Source organism: Amphiura filiformis, chromosome 2 (genome assembly GCF_039555335.1).
Source record: "Amphiura filiformis chromosome 2, Afil_fr2py, whole genome shotgun sequence".
Lineage (NCBI taxonomy): Eukaryota > Metazoa > Echinodermata > Ophiuroidea > Amphilepidida > Amphiuridae > Amphiura > Amphiura filiformis.
In genome coordinates, this window is record NC_092629.1 from 4,565,417 (window position 1) to 4,583,598 (window position 18,182).

The 18,182-nt window shown below is 36.2% G+C and overlaps 1 protein-coding gene across 1 annotated transcript in view; it reads left to right on the plus strand.

Moving 5' to 3' along the window:
* LOC140145796 (sperm flagellar protein 2-like) overlaps positions 1 to 18,182 on the plus strand; it is an 80,793-nt gene that overhangs the window by 32,028 nt on the left and 30,583 nt on the right. Inside the window, 9 exon segments of the mRNA XM_072167474.1 lie at positions 1,062 to 1,205; positions 1,911 to 1,956; positions 2,396 to 2,524; positions 3,772 to 3,792; positions 7,563 to 7,708; positions 13,647 to 13,913; positions 15,195 to 15,332; positions 16,511 to 16,791; positions 17,561 to 17,753. Of these exon segments, the coding sequence (XP_072023575.1) occupies positions 1,062 to 1,205; positions 1,911 to 1,956; positions 2,396 to 2,524; positions 3,772 to 3,792; positions 7,563 to 7,708; positions 13,647 to 13,913; positions 15,195 to 15,332; positions 16,511 to 16,791; positions 17,561 to 17,753 (1,365 nt within the window).

The window sequence follows — 18,182 nt, forward strand, 5'->3', positions numbered from 1 at the left end:
ATTGTATTGTGTTGTAAGCTTTTATCATTCTTTTGTCTACGTGTAACATGGGTGATGGAATGCAGTTTAAAATCCCTGCCAAGGCCGCATCATTTCTAATTTCAGGTGGGATATACCCAAAGGGGGCAGCTATTGCTGCCATTGAGGTGTAGAAATGTGTGAAATTGGATTCGTCTATACTTCATATTTACATCATTGACAACTTATTCACAATTTTCATATTAGTATCCTAATATTATCATGTTATGTGGATGTTTAAAAATAGAGAGTGATCATTGTTATGATATATTTATTATAGTTATTGAATATTTTTTCTTTCCAATATATGATACATGACTTGATTTGAATCAATCTGTTTGAGTTCAATAATCATGACTAAAAGAAAAAAGCTAAATTAAGATATTAGATAATACTATTTCCTTGGTCTCAAAGATGCTTAACATTTCCATTGTTGTTAAAAATGATTGATTTAAATCAAGTCAAAGTAAAATTAGATATTAGATGTTTTTGTGTTGTTCCTGTATAATTATGAACTTTTATGTGTATGTTTACTCTCCCCCCCCCCATCCGCTACAAACGGATAAGACAGCAATTATGTAATATTGAATGGCTTGGAGTGTGATATGAGAACAGTACCTATCACATGAAAATAAGCCATCCAATATTCAGTATATCAGGTTTTTTCAATGTTTTTGAGTGCCAAAATAGCAAAATAAACATGTTGGTGCCATTTGGAAACCAGCCGTTTAGTGTAATCACTTTCATCATGTTTGCCAGCGGTACATAGCAACAAACAGCGTAACTCAATTATGTCTGCTTTGGTCTCTGCGCCCACGGGAATGTTGTGTAAAGCGCTATGAGTTTGCTCTTGCCAACAAAAAAAAATGTGCGCGCCAGTACAGTATCAGAAAATCTTGCAAAGTATTACTGTGCAGTATAGTACAACAGTGTGGTACAGCTAAAAAAGCTTATATTATATAATTATGCTGTATATTGTATTTTTTTAAAGGATTGAGATGTTACATGTCATTAAAATTCTGTTTTCTTTTTATCACTTACAGATTCAGAAAGCCAAAGAGGATGCCTTGAAGCCACCAGAACCTGAAAAGAAACCATCTGAGAGTGTGGCTCCATCTGATGGGCTGAGTACACAACTTACAGAGGGATTGGAATCTATAGCAACACAAGTTGGTGATCCACAGGGGGTAAGTTTACATTATAGAATGTCCTAATACCAACTGACTTTTACAAGTCATCAATACTCTCTCCCATTCCACCCCAACCCCCACTGATGCTTAGAAACTCTACTCTGACCACATCACTACATGTAAAGGTGATAATTTAGAAAAGATCATCATGCAAGGTTTGGTTGAAGGAAGTAAGGCTCAAGGAAGACCAAGGACCTAGGGCACCCTCTCCAAAAATGTTATGCTCTTGCCAGAGTTCATCAGCTATGGCGGAGGTGGCCAACCTACTGCCTGAATCAAACCCTTGGCAGCTTCCAATACGGCTTACAAAGGCTCTCTCAAAATTCAATACTAATTACTTATTGCAATAACTATAGATCCCAAATGATCAGATGGCATAAAGAATCTCCTAGGAGTTAATACATGTCGTCGTTGGGCAGGAAAACCTCCTATGTGTCATTGGCCCCTGAACATCTTTAAAGCAAAATGCCTTATGTAAGTGGTTAGCAGTTTTGTTTTAGTTCAAGGGCCGCAAACATGCAAGAGGTTTTCCTGCCCAATGACGTTGTATTAATGTATATATGTTTTTCTAGTTCTCATTTGTTGAGAAGGGTTATAATTAATATATGTTTTGACTGACAAGTGTACTTCCCCCATCGTGTTTCTTAGGTACCCTTGCAGAATCTACTATTTCTGATTCATTATCTTTGTTTTCCTTTCCAGGTTGGTGACATACCAGAGAGTTCTTCTCCAAGAGCCTCCAGAGCAGGTAGGTATCATACTGTCTGCAATGGGCTAATCCTGTTGAAATCCATACACCCCCTATGGAAGATATGAACTTAATCTCAACACAGGGAGTGTGAACATCAAATGGGGTTACCTCCATTTGAAATTCACACTCCCTGATACATGTTGTACTTTTTGGTCTATGTAATAATCAAGTATGGGGGAACTTTACAGTTTCTTTCTTTTATACAAGCTTTACTCTCTCCACGTGGGTGTTCACTGCAGATGACAAGTTTCAATGTTTTTTTTATTCAAAAGTTGCAGAATTGAAGATTTTCATGACCATATTTGGAATCAGCATGAAAAATGCATTAAAATGAGTTCAAACAAGCCTAGTATTGATTCAGTGGTTCTTAAGATAACTTTTTATGTTGAAGATTTAAATATAATCATCATTCTTTGTGATGTTTAATATTGAACAGGCTCAGCAAAGAAGCGTGGTGGTTCAGCAAAGCGTAAAGGTTCTCCAGACAAGTCTCCGAAACGAGAAAAATCACCAAAAGGAAAACGATCTGAGAGTGGAAGCCCAAAAAGATCTGCATCCAAGCCAGGTATGTATAGCTACTAAATACGTTGCAGCTCAATTGAATTGGACTGTTTTATATGAAAAATGAGTAGCCATATGCTCCATAGGCACTGTCAGTGATCGCAGCATTAAATGTTAAAAATTAACATTTGTAGGAATTACTTGTAAGTGTAGAAGTCAATACATTTGTCATTCTATTTTTTCATATGGAAAATTTGGTTAGCACACATTAACAAAAATGCAAAAATCTGATTTTAGAAGAGTTTCTTATTTTTCTGATGCCTGTATCCATTTTCCTTGATAGTAAATGATTAAATGACAAATAATTACTGTGAGAACGTCTTAGAATTAACATTTTAATAATATAAAAACTATTTTATAGGTGACATATTTTTTACTATTTCTCTGCTATGATTCAAGCCATGCAAAAGCAACATAAGTTGGGGTCTTAATGACTGTTGCTTGAAATTCGATGTCTACTGTTTTTGGGGGGTGGGTACTCCCATATATGAGGAAGTTTTTGGTAGTTCAAAATGTAAAATTGCTAATATATGGACATACATATCTTGACTGAAATCCTTAGATTTGGGTCTGTATTTTGGGTTACGGAGTGGCAGCTTGAGTCGCATATGCAGTTGAAAATTAGTTTACATGGGTTTACTGTCTTTAAATGACCAGCAACTAACTGCCTTGCTTTAATGTATTGATTCACATTTAGTTTTCTTTAGTTTTGTTTTTCTATTGAGTTTTAAAAATCTACTTTATAGAATTTATAGGCAAAATATGTAATTCTTGATCATGAAAGAACGTACCTTCTACGTACTTTAAATGACCAGCAACTAACTGCCTTGCTTTAATGTATTGGTTCACATTTAGTTTTCTTTAGTTTTGTTTTTCTATTGAGTTTTAAAATCTACTTTATAGAATTTATAGGCAAAATATGTAATTCTTGATCATGAAAGAACGTACCTTCTACGCACTGATGCGCCAGCATACTTTTCATGGAATAACACGATTGTGCGTCAAACACACCTGAACCTTTTCCTTACCTAGCGACTACCGTATTCGAAGACCAGGATTGTTTAATTTCCAAAAGCGCTAGCTGTGCTGGCTTTGTAAGTGTGTGGTCAGTATGCTCGATGCAAATATCTTGGCTCTCATGATCAGGAATTGGATATTTTGCTTGTAAAAAGTTGTAGTTAAGCCTAGTTTTAGTATGTTGTGTTTTTGGTAGTTGAGATGTTTGTTTTTGTTGATTTTTCTCTTGTAAAGGAAAACGCAGCAGCAGTAAAGGTTTGTTTGGTTTTGTTTGTTTTACATACTAATCCCCATGGGCACTATTGCCTTTCTTACAGACCATCTGATCATAGGTCAATTACATGATATTATCACCTGATTAACCAATCAATATAGAGCTTTGTTTTACATACTAATCCCCATGGGCACTACTGCCTTTCATACAAAGATTCTGATTGGTTAATTACATCATATAATCATCTGAGTAACCAATTAGTTTAGAGCTTTTAGGTGTCTTACTAATTATATATGTAACCTAATACTGATTCCAGTAAAATGCAGCTTCAATATTTGATATTCTTAAACCAATCATAAAAGGGGATACTGGTTTGTATTGCAAATCAAAAAACCGTAATTAGCAATGTGTTTTAGACCACAGATTCTCAATTATATTTGCTTGTGAGCCATGGTCATGGAGAGTCAAAATCATTTCAAAATCATATCTTTTGTTTTTGAGTTTTATACTTTAATATGGCCTACTCTATAACAAGTTTGATCCCTTTTGCTATGATTTTGACACAATGACTTCAAATCCTATCTGTTGTAGTTCAAATATTTCAAGCTGTATTTTCCTACAATTCACTAATTCACTAATTACTATAAGTTTGTTTCATAATACCACCCAAATTCACTATGTATTCATGGTTTATTAGGGATATATTAATCATATACAACTTTAGTACTTATTACTGGAAACCATATACTACCAAATACCTTGTTTCACCTCAAGTTTGTTAATGATGTCAATGCCTATATGCAGCAAGTGGGCCAACAAACCGCCCTTGTATGTGTGTATATCAGTGGGTGTGGTCTAGTTTGCAGACACAAAATCTGATTGGACAATCGCATAATTTCAGCTGTCATCTATCAGGCCATAGATGACACTACGTCATCACAAGTATTGATAACACGTAACACGCTTAAGGCGTACTCGTTTACATATAGTACGTTGTAGGCTTAGTAGAGGATTTTGAATACAAAAATTCTTATTATTTTTCTGCAGCATAGGTTATTCCATACAGCATCCAACAAAGTATGCACCTATGTTACTACCAAAGATGAGATGAAGCAATGTATAGCTATGTTTGACCTAATGGGCTATTCCAGTTGAAATTTATACACTGACATGACCTTAATCTCCCACACAGGGAAGGTGAATTTTAAACCGGGTTACCTGAATAGATGACTCCATTTGAAATCTAAGATTAAGGTCATGTCTTCCATAGGGGTTGTATGCATTTCAAGTTGAAAAGCCCAGTGAACACCCTGAGAACCATTTCACAAATTCTTCTATTGATCTTGCAACTGATTTACCACATCATTGTTGGGCAGAAAAAATTTCCTTTGTGTCATTGGCCCCAGAACATGTTGAAAGGATAACCTCCTATGTAACGTCTTGACAGTTTTGTTTTTAACATGTTCATGGGACACACCACAAGCCTCAGCACACTTTGCAGGTTGTTGCTGATCACTACGGCCCCACATCATTCCATAAACCATTTTAACAACACAGGGACTTTGCTGCTTCAAGAGCGCACACCCTAGACATTCCACAATAGATCTACACAGCCCGGATCAGCTCCCGGAGTTTTGTACGGGTTACAACGAGACAATTAGCAGTAAGTTCCTTGTCCAGGGGAATTTCAAGCTAACCAAAAGCGTACTTTACCACCGCCAGGGTTCAAACAAGTACCGTAGGAGGTTTTTCCTGCCCAATGACGACATATAATCCTAATCAGTTATGAGATTTATCATAATTTGTGGAACAGGTCAGGCAAAATGACTTTCAGAGGAGGCAAAAATAAACATATTTTGTGCAAAAAATGCAAATTTGCATAATTTCTAGGGTTTTGGATCTAGATGTTTTTTTGGTAAGTTGAGATGGTGGAGAGGGGTGTTAATTAGGTCAAATACTGTACATTATAAGTCACCTTTGTTTGCTTTTAACCACAAACAGTTTCAGATGATTTGATCACTTAATATTCACACCAAATCATGATATTAAACCATAAGGCAACAGAAAAACCCCTGTTTTATGGGCAAGAACAACCCAGAATTTGTGTTTGTGGAATTTTGTTTTTTTGTTGTTTTTTTTAGTTGTATGAAATTTAAAGCAGCCATTGTTCGTCCGAAGTGGATTGATTTTGACTGAAATATTTTGAAGCTTTCAGTGATATTTTAGGGCCATTTAGCCTATTTCAGAAAAAAAAAAATCCCAATCAACCGAATCTACTTGGCAAAGGCTATCTGCATATAGAACCAGTTTTTTGTCGCCTAATTAACCATAATGATATAATTTGTCACCACATAATGACAAATAGCAAACAACTATCTCTATCCCGCGTCCACATTGCTTTTATTATTACGGTAATAGAGGGCAATGTTGCCAATATTTTAACAGTACAAACAGGTGGTGAGCGCAGTGTATTCTCTAAATGCAGTACATTTCCGTTGTCAATCGTGTAAATGACTGGGATTATTTTGAAATTTTAAAACGCTTAAAATATCACAAACAAGTAGGCCTATTTATATTAATAAATAATATTAATACAAGCTAAAACCGTTGGGGTTAGACAATGAACCCCACAAAACTAACCGAGTGTATGGAAAATGCCATATGGCTGAGCAATTTTGCTGTCTCTCTCCGCCCATCATGCTGCTCGCCGCCTGAGTACAAAGTAATTGCTACTTGCACTGAGTAAATGATGGTATCTGATCCAACTGGAGCTCCACAATTGAGTTAGCTTCAAAAACAGTGTCTGCGCTATAGAGAGGGGGTATATAACACCCCTCATTTTGTAATACATGCGGGTGAATGCGTAGTGTGTACGATTCTTAATATCATCTCTGTCTTTTATCATAACCAGTCATGATTCACTATTGACCCCAGACTATAATAACTAAATGGTCTCAGATGGACCCAACCACTTGGGCCAGAGGCCTCTGGAAATTATGCTAAATTTATTTGAGTTTGTTCCCATAAAAATTTGTGAGAATTCAGTACATTTTATCACTGAAGAGCTCAAATGGCCTTTGGAAATGGGCTATTTCATACATCCAAATTGAAGACATGACCTTAATCTTCCACACAGGGAGTGTGAATTTCAAATCGAGTTACTCAAATGGGTGCCTCCATTTGAAATATACACCCCTGTGTAGAAGTTTAAGGTCATGCCTTCAACAGGGGTTGTATGGATTTGGCCCAATGTTGGATTATTCTAAACAGAGATAAATAAGGTACTTAGGGATAGGGATTCAATCATACAGTGCTTCATTGGAAATAAACAATGCACCCACACATATATCCGCATATTTTTTTGTACAGAGTGGCCGTATGTATGCGGAAACATTGGGAGTTAATTTCTAATGAACCACTGTGCAACATGATTGAGTCCTTTTCAACAACGAAAACAAGCTAAAAACCATCCAATTCACATGATTATGTTATGAATATGTCAGTTAGTCCATTGCCACTCAGCATTACAAGAAAATCAATCAGGTTACGTTGATTTCCCTATTGATCATCAGCATGAAAACTATTGAATAAAATTGCAATGTTTAGCTGCTTCTTTCAAAATAAGGAACATGAAAGCGGGTGTACGCGCACAAGTTCCACGCATGGCAAATTTTATTTGTAACACATTATACATGTTTTGGTTAACATGGGTTTGCGTAAACGTTACTATAACCATGTGGATTGGCTCCAGTAAGGTATAGGAAGAGTCGTTGAATAACCTTTTGACGTATTTCCTCCCTCTCTCTATCAGGTTCCCCTAAGAGGAAGAAGTCTCCAAAACGACGCACTCCAACTCCAGAACCTGAGCCAGAACCAGCACCACCTGAGCCTACTGGTCCACCGCCGCCTCAGCCAGGATCAGAAGACTGGGTGTGGGTCAATGAACCCATTGATGATGTGAGTGTAACGGTAGAGATTTTTAGGGTGATTTTCTTTTTGTTCAACTTTGGATCCAGGGGCTTACTCGGGCGATATCAAATGGAGAATCCCGTTACACAAAATAAATAGACACGGATGGAAAACTTGAAGATGTACGCTGTTATGCTCCGGCTTTAATATATGATGATAGAACCAATGAAGATGGATGCAATATAAATATAGTTAATAAATATGATGAAGATTGAGTTGATGTTGACCAGTTGGATGCTTGGATGGAAGATTTGATGTTTATCAGTTGAACGCTTGGATGGAAGTGAAGTAAAATTATCAGAGACAAGTTCACCAGAAAAACACTTGAAACCCAACTTACGTACCATCTCTGCAACAGCATAAATAATAACCTTAACTAAGCAATTACTTTATGATAGATCTTAACAATACATAACCCGTTAAAGAGATAAAACTTTCTCATGAATTATTCATAAGTAGATCACCTACAATCTCAAGCCAAAAGATAAGTGGCAATAATTTACACCACACTTAAGTTTTTAGGATAACAATACACACTCATATAAAAGGAATCAATTGCTAAAGTGCTCTTAAAACTTGTATGAATGGAATACAATAAACAATGAAGACATAAACATTTGAAATACTCATAAAATTGAGAATCAAAGGATGCCTACATTTTCATAATCAATGGGGTAAAGGACCTTTTCAAATGAAAGATAAACCATGATCTATTAAAAACAATTTCAAAGACAATAATGATTATGATGGAAAATAACTTAACTTGATGATGATCATGATCGATTAATTACACAACAGATAGAAATATAATTTGATATGAAACCAAAACCTACATTAATTAAGAATGACACAATCAAAATAAACAAAATAATAAACATGGTAAATAATGATAAACCTTAAGTCCTAACATTTCAAACCCTAACCTTATTATTAAGACAAGCCATTCTAGTGCCGGTTACATTCACCCCTGCTGCAGAGAAAATGACGTCCACGGCATTTTACATGAAATTTGGAAAAATGGTAATAAATTTGAATGATGTTGCAAATTTCAACAAAAACATAATTATCAAATACATGTACATACTTAAGTGATGTAACTATCTCTTTACAATATAAAGTGCATTTATGACCTGTTAATTTGGTTTGAAATCCAAAAGGTACACTTTGTTGTAATACAAAACAATACAAAAGAATCAATAATCACACTTCTACTTTTATGACTTTCATGACCACATCCAAATCTGACCTAGAAATCAAAAGAAACTTTTCATGATAAATCAATTATCACTTTGGAAGACACATAATTTCAATGTAATGAACGCAATGACTCATTTTAAATTAAGCATGATAAACAAGACTAATTTGGAAGAAAATAAAGGCCTATATGTAGAATACATTTTTGAGATTCTACTTTTAATTTAGTCATGTGAAAATGACACAGATCAAAAATAAACAAGTGAATAACTTTGCATGAATATGATGGAAAACAAGCAAATTATAAGATGACAAGATAATTATGAACTTAATGAACTTAATGAACTTAAGATGGAGGATACATAATTAACAAATCATTAATATTCCTGACAATGAAATCAAGAACAAAATAGAAAACATGATTGGTGGTTCTACAAATAACTCTTTCATGTAGATGACAAATCAATAAAATCAATATCATGATAATGAATGAGACATGATATCATAAAATAATAAAACATTGGTGAGTAGCTAGTAGAAAAAATGTGATGACATGTTAGCAAATTAAGATCATCTTTTTCTGTGATCTTCATGCCAAAAACATAATTAATAAAATATAGGTTTAATTTATAAAACCTACACTACTCAAACAAAATAGTGAATCAAATAAACAATCCTAGCACACCATAATCTTTATGATATGAATTTTGATCAAAATAATAGAACACAATGTTAAAGCTCATAACTTAGCTCATGATTATCAAATGGCATGTTTAAAGAAAAATAAATTATGAGATAAATTGGTTGGCAAATTACTCAAGATGGTATCATGATGGAAATGAAAAATGCCTTTGTTTAAATAACTGATGCCAAACAAATATTTTAAGATGATTTGATGATAATTTTGGATTGACAATAGCATGCAAATTGGATCAATTTTGGTAATGATCTAAAATATGCCAAAACACAAAATACCACAACAATAGGTTTAGTTTAGAAACCTTTTCAAATCAATTAATAAAACATCAGTTTGCATAATGAAAATCAATAAACATGTAAGATAACAGGAGGCTATCAAAAACTCTGTTTTTAAGAGAAATTGGATATGAACAGTCATGATGCTCAACTTAACTCCTTTGGCCTATATAAAACATGGAGTAAAATAATGAAGTAAACAATGGCTTCAAACTCAAAGCAATAATATGATTAATAAAATGCCATGACAAACTCAGATTTTTATGAGCAAAATAATAATAGAATCACAAAAGAGGACCGCAACTCTTAATTTGAAAGAGGAACTAAGTTTGAATAAGTGCACGTCTTCAAACTCACTCTTTGCAAAACTATATATAAACATGATAAACACCTTAAAATAATGATTTAAGAATTTAAGTTGTACACAAAGAAGACAACAAACTTAATCATGATCATAAAATGAAGCAGTTAAAAACCATTATCTGACAAACATAATACATGTATAAAGTTACTGAGATGGGGATGACACCTACTTTCAACTCTGCTGCGAGGAAATGGCGTCCTCGACATTGATAAAATTATAACAGTTTAAGACATGATGACAATAATGGTTTTATGTAGATTTTAGCAACATACACTACATATGATATTTTATTTTGATAGAGTCAGTCTTTGAATGATATTATTCAGATGACAAAAATATGTAGATCGCACAATAATTTGAAGTTTAAATGTTTTATGATAATAGCTGATAATGTCTCAAGCAAATAATTTCATTTGAAGTGTTTTTTCAAAAGTCAGTTTAATTTTGTTGTTCTGCTGCTCGCTGATAATAAATCTTCCATCTTCGATAACAGTTGTATAACGTAGTGGCGATGAGTTCCTGCTCTTTGCTGATATAGAAGAGATGACATAATTTATCAAGCAAATGTCCATATTGTTCTAGGTTGTTACCTTGAAAGTTCAACAGTATTTTACTTGCATGTGTACTAGTTGCATTTGCAATTTCTGAGTCTGAATATGATGTAAGGACGGCAGAATCATCAGAATATAAGCTGCGATATGCGGGGTGAGAGTTGATGGCTACATATCCACTCGTCGTCCCTTCCTCTCATCGCGACCAAGCACTATGTGGCGTCCATGATGGCTAGATTCATCATGGGTGTCTACTAAATGATGGTTGCAGAGAACTCGGGCGATATCAAATGGAGAATCCGTTACACAAAATAAATAGACACGGATGGAAAACTTGAAGATGTACGCTGTTATGCGCCGGCTTTAATATATGATGATAGAACCAATGAAGATGGATGCAATATAAATATAGTTAATAAATATGATGAAGATTGAGTTGATGTTGACCAGTTGGATGCTTGGATGGAAGATTTGATGTTTATCAGTTGAACGCTTGGATGGAAGTGAAGTAAAATTATCAGAGACAAGTTCACCAGAAAAACACTTGAAACCCAACTTACGTACCATCTCTGCAACAGCATAAATAATAACCTTAACTAAGCAATTACTTTATGATAGATCTTAACAATACATAACCCGTTAAAGAGATAAAACTTTCTCATGAATTATTCATAAGTAGATCACCTACAATCTCAAGCCAAAAGATAAGTGGCAATAATTTACACCACACTTAAGTTTTTAGGATAACAATACACACTCATATAAAAGGAATCAATTGCTAAAGTGCTCTTAAAACTTGTATGAATGGAATACAATAAACAATGAAGACATAAACATTTGAAATACTCATAAAATTGAGAATCAAAGGATGCCTACATTTTCATAATCAATGGGGTAAAGGACCTTTTCAAATGAAAGATAAACCATGATCTATTAAAAACAATTTCAAAGACAATAATGATTATGATGGAAAATAACTTAACTTGATGATGATCATGATCGATTAATTACACAACAGATAGAAATATAATTTGATATGAAACCAAAAACCTACATTAATTAAGAATGACACAATCAAAATAAACAAAATAATAAACATGGTAAATAATGATAAACCTTAAGTCCTAACATTTCAAACCCTAACCTTATTATTAAGACAAGCCATTCTAGTGCCGGTTACATTAGTTAAACAAATATAAAGAGGGATATTCCGGTTAAAATCCATACACCCTATGGAAGACATGACCTTTATAATCTTCCACACAAGGAGTGTGAATTTCAAATGGGATTACCTGAATTGGTAAGAAGTGGAAGATTAAGGACAAGTCTTTCCATAAGTGGTTTATGGATTTCAACTGGACTAGCTCAGTTAATACCTGACACTGTGCACCTCTGTCAGTGAACACATGGAGGCTTGTTGAATGTGAAATTGTGACCTTTGTGAAATGTGACCTTGATGCTACATCATCCAAAACAGCACAATACATAGACCCTCCCTCGGGTCCATGGAGAACGACTGGTAATGTAGATTACATAGCATTAAAAATCAACCCAATACATGGACCCTCCCAGTCTGTAAGCAATTTGACTTCCAGTTCCCACAAAATGCTGGGAGTTCACTTTTACGGATTTGGAGTCACGCAATCTTTCTATATACCACGTTCATGTTTTCACTACATTAACGTTTGTGTAAGCGACTAAACAACGATATTGTATCCGACCAATCAACGCAGCTTGGCAGCGCGGGGATATTTGAAAAGGCTTCCCTAGCAAAATAATGTGCAAACATTTGCAAACCGCATACGCGATAATATACATAATATGGACAATAGGCCTAAGTCCGAGTCGAGTGGTTGCCTTTTATTATTACGCGTACCATGGGTCTATCAGACGCGTGCCACTTGAGCTCAATACCTCTCAGTTGTTGACAAGTGTCCCATCCGATCTTGCGCCACATCCCGCGGCATAGCTTTGTGCTACCATATTTGAATTGAAACTGGGGCGGGCTTTCGAATTGACATCGGAATCACCGTGCTTCGTTGAACAAATATTTGGAAGTGAGATCTCTAACAGATTGGACCAGTCGAGGAATCAGCGCTCAATGGACTTTCGCGTTCACCTATAATACGAGTATATTTCTATATTGCTGCATGGTTGACTGTGGTGGGTGTAATTAGTGGTGTCGATTTGTGGATGAAGAGGAATGGGTTTTTGGCATTGAACAAAATAAGGGGGGGTAGAGGACTTTGGCATTTTTTTTCATAGGGCATTATGTAATTATTTATTGTTACATTATCCAGAGATGGAACCGAACCGAGACTGGGGGCCAGTCTACACAATACACATCCCATTTCAAAGGGTTGTCACACAATTTCACAATTCTCTACAAAGCAAAGCACAGAAAGTGTAAAAAATAGATATAAATAAATGGTTCTTAATAAGTGACTTAAACATTTTCATCAAGAATCTGTACCATTTGCATTGAGCTTGAGGACATCTTGTTATTTTATCATAAATTTTGTTTTCTTTGTTGTTTATCTCCAACAGTGTCTAGCATGTGCTTTAGCCCCACACTGGGACAATACAGAGTCTTACCTATATCTCTGATGCAAGAAGAATTTATTCAGCAATATCTGCTTGGAGCGTGAGGACATCTTTCTATTTGATAAAGTTTTGTTATCTTTTTTGTTTGCTCACCAACAGAGTTTAGCACATGCCTTACACTGGGATAATACCTATATCTCCGGATGTAAGCACACATTCCGCAATGTCCACCTGGAACATGAGAAAATCTTGTTATTTTATCATAAATAATATGATCTTTTTTTTATTTCACCAACAGAGTCTAGCATATGCCTTAGCCCCACACTGGGACAATACAGAGTCTACCTATATCTCCGGATGTAAGCATGTATTCCACAATATCCGCTTGGAGCGTGAAGATATCTACCATTATTTCCACACTATTAGAGTCAACTTTGAGGATTACTTACGACGACCCGATACGAAGCAGGAATTCTTGGCTGCCTGGCAACAAGATTATAATGAAATTGCTGAGGATATGAGGGATGATGAGGAAACGAAGGCTGAAATACACCAGAGGGTTATGGTAGGTATATGGGCATACCCATACACACATGTACATAACTACCCCCACACCCACACAAACAACCCCACACACATTATAATGATATCACTGTGGATATGCAAGATAAAGAAACCAAGGCTGAATTACATGAGAAGGTTATGGTAGGTATATGCGCATACCCATACACACATGTACATAACTACCCCCACACCCACACAAACAACCCCACACACATTATAATGACTTTAATAGTATAGATATCACTGTGGATATGCAAGATAAAGAAACCAAGGCTGAATTACATGAGAAGGTTATGGTAGGTATATGCATACCCATACACACATGTACATAACTACCCCCACACCCACACAAACAACCCCACACACATTATAATGATATCACTGTGGATATGCAAGATAAAGAAACCAAGGCTGAATTACATGAGAAGGTTATGGTAGGTATCGCATACCCATACACACATGTACATAACTACCCCCACACCCACACAAACAACCCCACACACATTATAATGACTTTAATAGTATAGATATCACTGTGGATATGCAAGATAAAGAAACCAAGGCTGAATTACATGAGAAGGTTATGGTAGGTATATGCAAACCCATACACACATGTACATAACTACCCCCACACCCACACAAACAACCCCACACACATTATAATGACTTTAATAGTATAGATATCACTGTGGATATGCAAGATAAAGAAACCAAGGCTGAATTACATGAGAAGGTTATGGTAGGTATATGCGCATACCCATACACACATGTACATAACTACCCCCACACCCACACAAGCAACCCCACACACATTATAATGAAATCACTTAGGTTTAGATGGTAATTTTATTACCTAGGCAATATTTTCCATGTGAGTATTACTCTAGTATGGCTTTTACTGTTACCATATTTCCCATGTTAAAACATTCTTGTTTTTATATTATATGTAATTTTATTTTATCTTTGATGGTTTTTAGCCCAATATCACATGGCGTAGCCCGGGGGGGAGGGGCCACAGAAATTTTTCAGAGATAAATCCCTCCTTTATTTATTATAAAATGGGGACGACAAAGAGTAAAGTGTCATTAAAATGACTAAAAATGGGATAAAACAAAATGGGGATAAAATTGGGCTTTGTCCTCCCCCCACCACAATGGAAAAAAAAAAAAAGAAAAGAAAAATTGGGACAACAATTTTGCTTTCCCCTCCACAGTAAATGCTGGCAACGTCCCTGCCCAATTTATAAAAATGAAATTAAACCAATTGTGTGTCCTCCTTCCAGGATTTGAAAGAACAGCTGTGGGAGATTTCAGACAATCGTAAGCTGGAAGCCGAGAATGAACGTCAGTCTGTGATGGAGGAAGGGTGGTTGGAAGACAGACTTGGACTGCTCACTAACCATTATCTCACAATGATGCAGGTAAGTCAGTCTGTGATGGAGGAAGGGTGGTTGGAAGACAGACTTGGACTGCTCACTAATCATTATCTCACAATGATGCAGGTAAGTCAGTCTGTGATGGAGGAAGGGTGGTTGGAAGACAGACTTGGACTGCTCACTAATCATTATCTCACAATGATGCAGGTAAGTCAGTCTGTGATGGAGGAAGGGTGGTTGGAAGACAGACTTGGACTGCTCACTAATCATTATCTCACAATGATGCAGGTAAGTCAGTCTGTGATGGAGGAAGGGTGGTTGGAAGACAGACTTGGACTGCTCACTAATCATTATCTCACAATGATGCAAGTAAGTCAACCTCCATCTATTCAAAGAGGGAAAGCAAACAAATCAAGTTTAAAATGTCCTTTTTCAGAACAAATAAACTGATACGTACTCAGTGATATTCCAGTTGATAGCCATACCCTGCCGATGGAAGACACAACCTTAATCTCCCACACAGGGAGTGTAGATTTCAAATGGGGTTACCTGAATGGGTGTACAATCCCTATTGGGATATTAAGGTCATGTCTTCCATAGGGGGGTGTTTGATTTTCAACTGGAATGTCCCATTTCAATTCCTGCCATGAATCTTTTATTCACGCTGGTCTGAGTGTTTCTAGATGTTCTTAGTATTATTGGCAACACTCAGTCATATAGGTTATCATCTGTCTGGAAAATTGGCATGATAAAAGGTCATAACTCTGAAATCAAGCTTGCCCAAATATTTTGGACCCAAATCATGCTTTTTTATGATTTTTTCCAAATTTGACTAATTCTACATAATTATGTGACACAATCTGGTCTGTGGAGGCGAAAGTCGACAGATTTGAAGTTGAGATATTAAAGCCAAACATTTAGAGTAAAAAAACCAATAAAATTCATAAAAAAATAGACATCACAAAACTTTTCCGTGCTGATAGCCTAATGTTTGTAGGTAATAATTAATGTTTGTTACTAAATTTCCAAAAATGCCTCCTTCAGCCTCCATGAACCAGATCTGATGTCACAGTTGGATTTGTCAAATTGTTGGCATTCTAAATATGTATACTTTTATATACTTTAGCAATTTGCATTGATGATACCTAAAAGGTTCATTTCCAGGGTTAATACCAACCTTAAGTCTAATCTCATCATTGTCTCCTCATCTCCTTCCATTACAGAGTGAAGTAGATCGTTACCAAGACACCCTCCGCCTCCTGAAGGACTACTACCAGGCAATGGAAGGCAAGATCCCAGAAGAATTTGACCATGGATTTGTGCGCATTCCGCTCATAGATCTTGCTACGCCAACAGAGCGCCCACCGTCTGACCTGAAGAGCCCAAGTGAGTCAAATACAAGAGCTGTTACACCCACTGCTCCTACTCCCTCTGCCAAGGGAAAGAAGGGCAAAGAAGCTGTGGAGGAGTTGAAGTTGGAAGAGGATGATGAAGAAAAACCTAAGTAAGTGGAATTTGTATAATTTGGATATATTTCTAATACCTTTGGGTGTATTTGTTGGACATTTGGGTGTATTTGTGAGACATTGCTACAGACCATTTGCAACCAGTCAAAGCCCCTGTGTTTTGTATGCTGTGAATTCTCACATATTCATGAGGGCCTATTGTTCCATCGTGCCATGTCTAATAATCAAGCCAGCGTTGCGTGCCTTTCGCTTACTTGCGTATACGCGATTGAGCTTTGCATGTCTTAGCGAAAGATCGTAAAAATATGCAGTACATGCGTAGCAGTTTTGCCTGTTGCATTTCAATGAACAATCAGCCCTCATTATCGGGTGATGCTGAGACTTTGACTAGTTGCTAATGGTCTGTCGTAGTCGGTGGTATTCCTATTACCTTTGGGTGTATTTGTTAGACATGTATCATTTGTAAGACATTTGGGTGTATTTGTAATGCCTTTGGGTTATTTTGGGGGAATCTGCAATCATTATTAACACAACGAGAAACAGTTGCCTTTCAATTCCCCTCAAGTTTGGTACACCCCTATCCCCTGACATACACACATTATACATATAGCTATTTCATCTACAATCCTCATCAAAAGAGTAGGATTCAACATTGATCAGGGAGAGTCAGGGCCATATTTACATCACCCTTTTCCCAACACTTTTGACAAGCATTGTAAGTCACAATCCTGTTGTTTTTGGTATAGTTGACTTAGTTGTACAACCCTACACAGCTCATGAAACAATGTTTTTCTCTCTCCATTCTAGGATCCCATTAGTACCAAGAAGACCACGCTCTACGGAAGGCTTCTTCCCTATTCAGACTCCAGCCGGTACTAAGCCAGAGAAAGGCAGCAAGAGCCGGGCCGGTAAGAAAGATAAGGCGAAGGAGCCGGTGCCAACTGCTAGTGTAGAGGAGACACATGAGAGTCCCTTACCACCCAGTGATCCTGATGAAAAGGTATGTAGAAATATGTCTCAGCACTTTGTCACTTGACCCGGTGGTCAAGTGGGAAGTCAAGTACAATCTGGCTAAAGAAGACCTCTAGATGCTGGTCATACTACAAGACCACTACAGCTCTGCAAATAATAAGTCTTGTGTGAAATCTACAACTGTATGTGTGTAGATACATACACATATGCACCCCCCACATTATACATGCACCAACTAGTGTAGAGGAGACGTGTGATAGTCCTGTATCACCCAGTGATACTGATGAAAAGGTTTTTTTGTATATGTGTAAATGCATACTTGTATGCAAACATACAGACATCATGACAAACTGACAGACGAACAGGAATAGATTGTATGTATTGAACATATGTGTACATCCATATCGAAAGAATGCACTTGTTGGCTTCTACATTTGTCTCTTTTTACATAATACCT